This window comes from Ipomoea nil, unplaced genomic scaffold (assembly GCF_001879475.1).
Source record: "Ipomoea nil cultivar Tokyo-kokei standard unplaced genomic scaffold, Asagao_1.1 scaffold2159, whole genome shotgun sequence".
NCBI classification, from domain to species: domain Eukaryota; kingdom Viridiplantae; phylum Streptophyta; class Magnoliopsida; order Solanales; family Convolvulaceae; genus Ipomoea; species Ipomoea nil.
This window is the reverse complement of record NW_017618587.1, coordinates 3,306,703-3,318,040: the sequence shown is the minus strand read 5'-3', so window position 1 is coordinate 3,318,040 and position 11,338 is coordinate 3,306,703. Positions and strand designations below refer to the sequence as shown.

The 11,338-nt window shown below is 41.4% G+C and overlaps 2 protein-coding genes across 2 annotated transcripts; one reads left to right on the top strand and one right to left on the bottom strand.

The window, feature by feature from the left end:
• Positions 1-578: 578 nt before the first annotated feature.
• LOC109149217 (protein FAR1-RELATED SEQUENCE 5-like) lies at positions 579-4,017 on the top strand. The gene is made up of 3 exons (XM_019296879.1): positions 579-1,426; positions 2,138-3,470; positions 3,988-4,017. The coding sequence occupies exons 1-3, from the start codon at positions 579-581 to the stop codon at positions 4,015-4,017; spliced, it is 2,211 nt and encodes a 736-aa protein (XP_019152424.1).
• Positions 4,018-6,248: 2,231 nt separating this feature from the next.
• On the bottom strand, positions 6,249-9,191 carry LOC109149216. Its single transcript, XM_019296878.1, has 8 exons — positions 9,164-9,191; positions 8,461-8,993; positions 8,203-8,331; positions 7,886-8,092; positions 7,098-7,550; positions 6,645-6,868; positions 6,370-6,550; positions 6,249-6,281 (listed from the first exon to the last, which is right to left on the bottom strand). Exons 1-8 carry the CDS (start codon positions 9,189-9,191, stop codon positions 6,249-6,251), a joined length of 1,788 nt encoding a protein of 595 aa, XP_019152423.1.
• Positions 9,192-11,338: the final 2,147 nt, after the last annotated feature.

Here is an 11,338-nt window from a genome sequence, read left to right as displayed (position 1 = left end):
CTTTCATCTGTGTGGACAAATATATATACATTAAACGATGTGGGAATTCCAGCCTTGCGTCCAATATGCTTATGCGTTCTTGATAGCACGCATGGTTTAGGCTCAAACACCTCTTTTTTGTAGGGGTGGGGGAATTATTATAGAGCAGTAACTAAACCGGTGTAGTTGTGTCTTATTCTTTATGTTGATGGTGCAGTGCTGCTGGACGTCTACTAATATGTCCATAATTTCTTTACCTCGCTAACACATTGTATCTAAATGTGCCAATATTGGTGTTTTCCTTTTAGGTCTCTGATTTAACTAAATTTCTAACCTGACTTATTCTCATTTTAATTCATTACATTAGGATTTGGATAGTAAAGCCTTTCCCTATGAAGTCGATATGCGGTGCAAACATGTGTACTATGTCATCATAGTTTATTTAATCAATTGTGTGGCCAAATATATTTAATATTTACGATGTGTTGTTTGTTTTCTTACTTGTAGTGGGTAGAGTGCGTGTTCAGGTTTGTAGTGTTTGCTATAGCTTTCGTTTCTGTTTGAATTCATTTCTAACATGGTTTTTTTCTCCGGTGTAGATGATCATGCTGGTAACATTAGTGGTGTGGGGTGAAGGTTGTCGGCTGCAAATATCGCCTGGGTCATCAAAGTATTGGTGGCCACAATGTGATGATGGGAGTAAGCCAGTCATAGGTCAGACTTTTAAAACTCTAACGGAGGGTGAGGAATTCTATATAAAGTATGCTGCTCTTGTGGGGTTTGATGTTAGGTGTGGTTCACTGAAGAAGGATAGGGGTGGGGAGGTGATTTTGAGGCATTTGCTTTGTAATCGCGAGGGATATAAGTCTGTCTCGGGTGGCACACCCAATGCGGGGGGGCATGGGGTTTACGATGATAGTTGCCCGGTGACTCAAAAGCGTCGTAGAGTTTCCAATAGGGTGGGGTGTAAGGCCAGGATCGTATTTAAAAATGACCAAACCAGAGGGTATTGGGTCTTTTCCTTTGAGGAGAGGCACACTCATGTGTTGTGTACTCCTCTGTCTAGGCAGTTCATGAAAGTGAACCGCAAACTTGATTTTGGCCACCAGGCGTTCATGGCTAATTGCGCAAAGGCAAACGTGGGGACAAGTCAGGGTGTTAGGCTTTTAAGTGAGTTTGTGGGTGGATATGAAAATGTTGGGGCAACTAGTGTTGATTTCCAGAACTCAAAACGCGACCTACGTGCGTATATTGAGGGGTGTGATGCGCAGTATTTACTTGATAAGTTGTCGAGGAAAAATGAGAAGTGTGCCGCGTTTTATTATAAGCATGACATTGATGAGAGCGACCAATTACGACGTGTGTTCTGGGCTGATCCGGTAGCTCATCGCAACCACACGGTGTTTGGCGACATTGTATCCTTCGATGCAACGTACTCGACGAATAGGTACGTTTTAACTTACTTATTTAAGGATGTTGTAACAGGAAAATAAGAATAATCATATACATTCATTGTGCAAATTGGTAACCACCAGTGTTGTTAGCCTCCTATTGACGGGCGTGTTAACAATTTAGTAATACTGAAATATGGTTGTCGTTTTGGATGTGTTGTGTTGTGTGTAACTGAAATAGGTATTCAGGATTGTGGTTCTATGTCAATATTTTTTTAGTTGTTTGAAGTTTGATTGCAGAGTTCGAGTTTTGGCTTGATTTTTTAATTTTTTTTTTTTTTTTTTATTTTATTTTAATATCTTTATTTTTTTTATTTTTGTTTTTGTTGGGGAGATGTGCCTGGGGCTAGTTTCTGGCACTATAATAAATAGTTGTGCAAATTGACTAATAATTGCTACAGCTTTGGAGAAATGATCCTACTCAAGTGTGTTTGGGTAGCAGTGAACTCAATATTTTATTTTTAACAATCTGATTTATCTAGAACTTCATCAAATTTTTTACCTTTAACTTGTCTAAAAGGAAGAGGTAATTTCTTTTTGCAGTTATGTTTTTGGTTATTGAAAACCAGAGATTCTCACACTTTCTCTGTTCAATCTTTGCACACTGACCAGCACCCATTTACTCACAAGCCCCATCAAAATACATAGTAGACAGCACCTCGTAATAGCATGCATGCACCTCTTATTAACTCTGCTCAAATGATCAGGTACAAAATGGTTTTCGTACCCTTCACAGGTATGGATAACCACAAGCGGTGCGTTACTTTTGGTGCGGCGCTGATCACCAAAGAGGATGTCGCGTCATATGTTTGGGTGCTGGAGACTTACAAGGAGGCAATGGGTGATGCCCCATCATGTTTTGTCACAGACCAGGACCCTGCTATGAGGATTGCTCTAGCAGAAGTTTACCCAACTACTCGGCACCGGTTTTGCATGTGGCATATTATGATGAAGGTAGGCGAAAAGGTTGGTCCGGAGTTGTCTAAGGATGGGGTCTTTCGGGGCAAGCTAAATGCTATTGTTTGGGATGAAATTCAACAGCCCGATGTGTTTGAGACTAGGTGGCAAGCGTTGCTTGGTGAGTATGGCTTGTTAGATCATAATTGGTTCACACAGTTGTGGGAGGCACGTCGATATTGGATCCCCGCCTATTTCAAGGATATGATACTCAGTGGGCTAGTTAGAACCACGTCCCGATCCGAGGGCGAGAACAGTTTCTTTGGAAGGTATTTAACCCATACCTCCAGTTTGGTGGAGTTTTACAGTCACTTCGAATCTGCAGTAGATGCACAACGTCAGATCCATACCATGCTAAATGCGGTGTGTGAAGGTCATTTTGCACCGACACAAACGGACTTGAAAATGGAACGTCATGCGTTGGCCGTGTACACCGTCACAATTTTCCACGAGGTCCAAGCTGAAATTTATGCAGGTTGTTATTCGTGTGGGGTAGTGTCCGTTGATGGTGCTGGTGATGTCATCAATTATGGCATAAAAGAGAGTGAAAACCAACAGTTCCAAGTGCACTACAACTCCAGTGACAGTAGCGCAACGTGCACGTGCTCACTTTTCCAGCGGTTAGGATGGTTGTGCCGCCACATTTTCTTAGTTTTCAAAAACAACCACGTAGATAACATCCCATCAAGATACATAGTAGACCGCTGGACTCGCAAGGTTTGTTTGCGCGCGGAGTTTCAGTACGATGGTCTTACTATACAATCAAATGTCAACGACGATGAAAGCAAGACTCAGGAGAACAAAATGTGGGCAGAGATCTTCGCATGTGTGGGGTTGGCGATTACCAGCTCAGAACGTGTTGAACGGTTAACCCAAGTGATCCACCAGCTAAAGGATTCTTTCGTGGGGGAAACCAATGGCCCAGTACAACACAAAAAAAATAATCGAATGATTCAATCATATTGTGGGTCGGAACCGGTTTTGGCAGTGACAGTCAAGCCCCCAAATGTTGCAAAAAACAAAGGTAGTGGAAAGAGGTTCAAAGGGAAAAGGGAGAAAGCCATTGAGCAGTCTTTGAAGGGGGTTAGGAAATGTCACGGGTGTGGCAAATACGGGGGACACAATAGTCGCACTTGTGAAGTTCTTCGAGCAACACGTATTGGGGAGGGGGGGGGGGGGGGGGGTGGAGAAAGCCTTTGAGTAGTCCGGGGACTCGTGATGGCTAATCACAGCTGATGGTGTTGTTAGTTGAATAGTCACTAGCAATATAATTTTTTTTGCATGGGTGCTTATCACTATCAGAAATCATTGTGCCCCTATTTTAAATTGCAATACACTATGAACCTCGGTTACTAATGCAATAAATAAATGTGGGATTTGTACCTCGTCCCGTGTGTCCTCTTTTTTTTTTCCATTTTTATTATTTTTATTATTATTATTTAGTTGGATGAAGGAAGCAATGTAGAAGCATGGATCCACTTGCACTGCAAAACAATCCCCTCATTTAGACGCCCATGTAGACCCCCCAGTGGACATGAAATAATAGATGACACCACATATGATGCTTCATTTTTGTTTCTTCAAGCATTCCGACTTTCAGACATGGAATGAGTTGGGGCCCGGGACCTGAGGCAGATTAAGTCAAAAGAAAATTGTTGCCACAGAAATATTAGCCACGCAATAGCCAATGCATGCGTATATGGTTTCTTATTTACTACTAATGCTTGTGCCGTATATGTTGTAGTAATGCACAAACCACACCTCAAGGTTAAGATTTTATTAATTTACTAGTACGGCGTGTGCCGTGTATGTGGTAGTAATGCACAAAATACATATCAAGTTTGAGATTTCAAGTTTAACTCTTTACATTTCATTTCTTCGGTGCAATTAAAATAAGGCAAAACCTTTAGGCAAAGTGTCAGACCCTCCGCACCGACTTTACTTAACATTAAAAATGAGTCAAATTAATGCTTAGTAGCCTTTTAAGTGTCTATAATGAGCCATATTAATTCCACGGGCAGCTAAGATGTTTATCAATATTTAATCATGTGTTATTGAATGCAATAAGCTAAATGTTGGTGCATGCTTGTGATTAGTACTGGGCAAGCAGTGAAAACACTACCGTGCACGTTAACAGATCTTATCATTAAAACACACATTATTAAAATTTAATTGTACGCTAGGCCGGTGCACGCCAAACTCGATCTACTCAAAGACGAGAGTGAGTGTGTGTACATATTATTAGATCGAAAGTCAATATAGCAAATTTGCAAACACGTCACCAATATAATGCGACAAATTGAACATGCATGCAATTTAATTAAAAACTACTGCTACTTATTTCAAAGCAAGGCAATAGGGGCCACCTAAGAATATATTACAGCTAGCTTAATTACATGCAGCCTCCAAGCCACCATTTATCATATCGCAATCTTTTTACCCTTTTTTTTTTGCCTTTTAGCTTTCCAAAGTCAATATTTATGTAGTGCTTAATCAGAGTAGATTCAACTTTACTTTTGACGTCTAATAAATAACATGACAACCCACCCAGTTTGAGCAGCACAGTGCAATTAGCCAGGCGTAGGGATGCTTAACTTGTGCAACTCATAACTACGAGTAGGCAACACTATGTCAATACTAGGAAGAAAACAACCCACTCGATTAATTAACAATTCAAAAAAAATCATAAAGAGGCAGGACATGGAAAATAACATTATTAAGCTGGCAAAATGTATAGCCACTTATTATGCAGGGATCCAAAACTAGGCATCTCATTGCGGAACGCTTTCACCTCCAACCGACACATCAGTGTCGCCATCATTTGTTCCGGCGAATGTATGCTTTGGTACGTACAACAATAGCTTCCCGGTGCCCATTGATTTCGGACAACAATATGTCGTGCAATTATCTCTGGCGCAACTTGCGGAGCTCATTCCGGTCACCCTTTTGCAAGCCACACTCCCAATCCTTGCACTTCTCGCCCATGTACGCCTCCATGTGTCTCATTGTGTAAACTCCGCAATCTTCTTTGTGCTTACTATCTCGCCACGGCATCTGCATCCGTATAGCCCTCATATTGTCAACAAAGGCTGACCGTAACCCCTGGCGTTTGTTATGAAGATATGCTGATAGCATATCGAGCTGGCAGGGAAACAAAACGTGAATTCAGTACACCAAAAGCAATAAAACCCATCATATCTATCCATACGGTCAAGCCGTGCATCGTCGGGGAACAAATAAAAACCAAATTACAAAATCAAGGGAAAAAACACATAACAAAACAACAGCTAATCAGACCAGATATCACCATTCCCACCAACCATAACTCAAAACAAATTCACTCAATCACCACGGTGGAAGCCACGGTCAAAATCACACCGTAGGTAATCACGACTCCAGCCACCCCCCTCACCCCTAGCCAAAATCACACCATAGGTAGTTTCATTGCATACTAGTCTGATAATTCAACCTGTAATTAATAGTGCTATAACACACACACAAATGGCATTGCAACCCAAGCTAACCAACTCTCCATCAATACACTTACCAATTCCTGTGGGATGGCGCCATATCTATCCTCGTTTTTACCAGCTACCGGGGAGTTGTCAATGATTTCAAACCTCCGCTTTCGCATGTTGATACACAGGACGTAATAGTGAGCTGCTTTCAGAATGGGGAAGAAAAACTGCACTCAAACATTATAATTCGTCAAACGCAAATGATTGGCCACTTACTTAAAATTCAAACAAACAATGTGTTAGTAACTGGTTACTTTACCAGGTCTACAGTGGCGCAGTCAATATGTGGTGCACGCTCAAACACCTTATCCAGCCGTTCAGTAAACCACCCCAAGCGTACATCCTAGTCACCCGTGGCGAAAATAACACTGCTCAACTATTCAATGTGTGGCAGGGGAAACAAAGAGCCATAGATAGTTAGGTAACATATATAATGCTTTAAGAAAGGGTCGTACATCACATACCAAAGTGTATATCGTAACAAACACTCTACTAGGGGCGTCCGGCTTTCTACCCTTCTCCAACTCATTCAAAACACACGTCCAACAGTCCACCACTGGCATGCGTACTGCATTGTCGAATTGTAAAGACATGAAGTCTTTCAACTGCACATGCCTCCCGTTATACGAAAAAACCTCCTCGGTGCTGCAAAGTGTTTTTAAAAGCACACAAAAAAAAGTGTTCAGTGTTATAGCCATGCAATGTATGTAGAAAGTAGAATAACGCAAATGGTACTAACTAGTTTCGGTCTTGATGGTGAAAGAACCATTGCCACAGAGAGAACCGGTCGGGATCGGGAATTGCAGCAACCGCCGTCTGTCCCCTAGGATACCTATTCAATAAGTTCAAACCCCCCAAAGACTCAGCACCTGACCTTGCATCACAACGCAATTCCTTGAAAGGCGCCCTCGGTGCCGATCCACCAATACAAATAGGTAATGCATCGCTGTTGGTGTGTTTTCCCTGTGAGATGTCACCACCAAAACCAAGACTAATTAATAATGACTCACATAAAGGATACTGCAACAACAGTTTAGTACCTGGACTATTGGCTCACTATTCTCCGGACAAATCACGCGCCTCCCATGCGTTGGAGGGGTAACACCGTTTGGGTCCTGCTATGTTCCAACCGTTTATCAATCCACGGCTAGCACCACAGACAAAAAGAATTCTGGAAATCTAACACACTGACCTCGATTTTATTGTCACCACGTGCATCGCCGACCACACCACCCAATTCACCCCCACTAGATGATATATCTAAACTGCCAGCATTCTCACCCCCTGTGCATTCTGGTGGATTCTGGATTAAGACACCCAACTGTGGCCCCCCAAACTCTTGTGTCAAGCCTAAACTAAAGCTAGGTGGTTCAAACCCCTCCTCAGTTGTCTTGTATCCAACCTCAATCTCATCAGCTACAGCGATAGTCTCCACCCAGAATGCTTCATCGTCTTGTGTGCCGGTCTGTATAGTCAGTGGTTGTTGGCTTCGTCTCATGCCGAACAACTTCTCGGTAGCATCAAGCGCCTCTTTAAAGTGTGGGTTTTCGAACGTCCCATCTGGGGCTTCCTTCGCCATCGCGATCAATTCTTCCACAGTGGAAACTATGAGTTTTGATTTGGCCTTTAAAAGCTCGGAAAACCCCTACAATAAGAGCGAACACAATAATTATTCATAATACAACAACGGCAAATAGGGAAAGGTGCCAACAAAGGCAAAGAAACACAACGAAAACACATCTCCATGTGGAACGAAAATACAAACACAACAAAACACGAGTCTTTGGTAAATTGGTGAGTACTACTACGGGATTGCACAAAGCCCACCAACACAAAGCACTCTACGTCTAATTTGAGCAACAAAACCCCCAGATATAGACCATATGCACTACCGATAGAAACAGTGACAACCGTACATTGTCACACCTCAAACAAACAGGTGTTCGCTCCACCACATATTTTAACAACTAAAACGCTGACCTGTTTTGTACTGCCGCCCAAAGCCTCGTGCTCTTCTATTTCAATCACATCCCGCAACGGTTCAAGCACACAACCAATCCCAAATCCACCCGCTCGAATCTCAGCAGACTCACGCTCCTTCAAAAGCTTTCCAGTCCATCCAATTAAGGCAGGAACACTCCTAGGAATTACCCGAGGGCCCAACGCTACTCTGTCTATGTAGAACAACTGCAAAATCAAAACAAGGGAAAAAATTGGAAAGAATAAATCACATACATAAACCGGCTCGTTTAAGGTAAGTTAATTAAACACAAAAAATGGTAAAAATAGTCTCAGACCAATAGGAATAAGAGTGGCCCCGTAAAACGTTGCATCTTGTCTTCTGCCCAATCATGGTGAGTTTTGACTAACCGTTTAAGCAAGTACCCACACCAGTCTAAGTCCCGTATCTTGTCCACTTCTTCTAGCTGGTGTAAAAACTGCTGGTTGGCGTAACCATTCTGTGTGCTTTCAATTAAAACAGTAGCAACAGCCACGCAAAAGTGACGTTGGAACCAAACCCCACCGTCCTCACAGGTTAGCATCACCTGACATACCTTCTTCAAGGTTATTGTGCTGTCTCGCTTTCCAATTTTGGCCCGCCATTCCCTCAACTCTGGCCCCACTTTTTGACTAGGCCGACACACTACCTCTGTTGACCCTAATGGGAGCCCCAGAACAGCACTAACATCTTCTCTTGTAATTGGTAGAGCTATCTCGCGCTGGACATTTAGTGTGAGCTTGTTAGGGTTGAACACACTAACCAACCAACACCCTAGTCGCAATGGGATCTCATTAACTTCCAAACACAAAATACCGCCCATTCCCATGTCGGATACGGCCTGTCTTTGTTGTACATTGAATTCACTCATAGCACGGATGAGGTCCTTGGGTGTGCATCGGGTGTTAAATGACGGAAACTTAACTTCTTCTAAAGGGGAAAGTTTAGGGACGTGTGTGGTTTCCGTCATGCCCTCGGCTCGCGGGGTGGCTTCAACATCTGAAATCCTAGTTATCTTTCCATCACTACGACCAAGGAGAGCAACGACGCACTCATCGCCCCCAACACCGTCGCACAGTCGTTTAGTCCCTATAACAAAAGTAACCAAAATGCAGAAATGTGAACACAAATAACCATCAGCAGTAAAATCAGCAACGATAGTGACAAGAAAGTATGTGGTGTGTGTGGGGTTAAGAAAAGAAACGTCACCCAAGTGCACACCATATTTCGCACAACCCTATACTCATGCACTGTATTACCCAAAATGTAGTCTACATTTTCATTCATTGTACTGTCCCACTGCATCACGGATCACATAAAGCATGAAATAAAATGGGATAAACATTCACCTAAATTTAGCATTAAAAAAAATTATATACACAGTCGTTGGGAAAAAATGCCACCGATATTAAATTAATAGAAATAATCACACAAGAATAGGTGGGAGCAGTGTTATTATAACCTATGGACATAAGGATGCACCCCGTGCTACATTATCTTTAAACGATATGTGCAGCTTAGGGACCAAGACTCATCCGTAGTGGTGCCATCAAAACCCGTTCGACATCAACACTGCACACCTATACGAAACCCAGGTTTTTAATGGGTGTTTACTATTTGAATTTATGGCAGATATTTTTGTAGTAGCAGGTCAAATGCATCTATCTATACACAACACATTGAGTTCATATATGTGTTATATAAAAACTAAGATCCATTATCACAACAACACACGCAATCCACCACACAGCCACAACTATTTATTATAGTGCCAAAAACTAGCCCCAGGCACATCTCCCCAACAAAAACAACAATTAAAAAATAAAGATATTAAAATAAAAAAAAATAAAAAATAAAAAATAAAAAACCAAGCCAAAACTCGAACTCTGCAATCAAACTTCAAACAACTAAAAAAATATTGACATAGAACCACAATCCTGAATACCTATTTCAGTTACACACAACACAACACATCCAAAACGACAACCATATTTCAGTATTACTAAATTGTTAACACGCCCGTCAATAGGAGGCTAACAACACTGGTGGTTACCAATTTGCACAATGTCCACAGATAAAAACAGGGCAATACACACAACCATTGTTTAAACTGACGCTGATTTCTATCTGTAATCAGCCTCCAGACTAAGAGACCAGAACCAAAAATCTCTTAAAACACTTCCACTACTATACAAAATTACACAACCCCCGAGTTGAGGCCCGAAAATATGGGAAGATTGAAGAGGGAAACGACTTACCTGGGACGGAAGATCCGCCGGCGGTACTGGTGACCGGAGTCCGCTTACGGTTGAGGGCCAACATTGCGGCAAGTCGAATACAACACACCACCGGCCAATGTTGTTTCTCGATGTCGGTCTTCGGACGACAACTATCGAAAGCCCCCGGCTCACAAACGACGGAAATAAGGGATTTTGTACTGTCGACATTGGACTGATGGCGGATGACCGATGGGAAATAACGCCCACAGGGGAATCTTTGCAATTAAAGGCTCATTACTCAATATCGCGCATGATCCTTAAAAAAAAAAGATAAGATTACGCAAATAACCCGGTGCAAATATTCACCTACCAAAACCAGCGAGAGAATCCCACAAAATATGGGATTGCACAGCCACAACCCCAACCGTGCACAACCTAATGATCTAACGGTGTAAATCTGACCTCACAACCACACCTAACACTTTGTACTCACCTGATTAATAACCTATATATATATATATATATATATATATATATATATATATATATATATATATATATATATATGTGTGTGTGTGTGTGTGTGTGTGTGTGTGTGTGTGTGTGTGTGTGTGTGTGTGTGTGTGTGTGTGTGTGTGTGTGTGTTAAATATTTAAAAAGTGACTAAAACTATGTTGATGTCAAGGATTCAAACCCTTGATCTTTACTATTAGTAAACATATGTTCTACCAACTAATCTAACTTATTTCTTATTTACATTAGTAGTTTTTTTTAATACTAATACTAAATCCTGTATTATATATACATACAAAGATTATATATGAGGTGGGGGTGGGGTGAGGGGGGACATCTGCCCCTGCCCCCTGCCCCCTTTGGCTCCGTCCATAACTTCACGGGAACTTGACCTCATATATATATATATATATATATATATATATATACCTTTTGTCAAATGTAACATTGAACTGAACTGAATACCGTTTGATTTTTATTAAAAAATATAATAATAATAATAAATAAATAACAAGTAAATCTAAGTCTCTTGCGGCTTGCTCTGCTGTTCAACTCATATTCTCACGGGTATCTCTTGTAAATGTTTTATTTGATTTCTTTATGGTTTGTTATCAAAAGTTCTATATTATGTGTTATGATGTTTATATAGTCCATATCCAAAGTCTAATATATAACAAAATAACAATCCAAAGTTCAAACAGT

Bases quoted from the DNA above. Each gene is read 5' to 3' on its own strand.
- LOC109149217 (XM_019296879.1), top strand. From the start codon at position 579: ATGATCATGCTGGTAACATTAGTGGTGTGGGGTGAAGGTTGTCGGCTG. The intron at 1,427-2,137 runs GTACGTTTTAAC...TCAAATGATCAG, and splicing joins GCAACGTACTCGACGAATAG to GTACAAAATGGTTTTCGTAC. The intron at 3,471-3,987 runs GTTAGGAAATGT...TCCGACTTTCAG, and splicing joins TTGAGCAGTCTTTGAAGGGG to ACATGGAATGAGTTGGGGCC.
- LOC109149216 (XM_019296878.1), bottom strand. From the start codon at position 9,191: ATGAATGAAAATGTAGACTACATTTTGG. The intron at 8,332-8,460 runs GTATGTCAGGTG...TTTTTACACCAG, and splicing joins GCACAATAACCTTGAAGAAG to CTAGAAGAAGTGGACAAGAT. The intron at 8,093-8,202 runs GTCTGAGACTAT...TTGATTTTGCAG, and splicing joins GGCCACTCTTATTCCTATTG to TTGTTCTACATAGACAGAGT.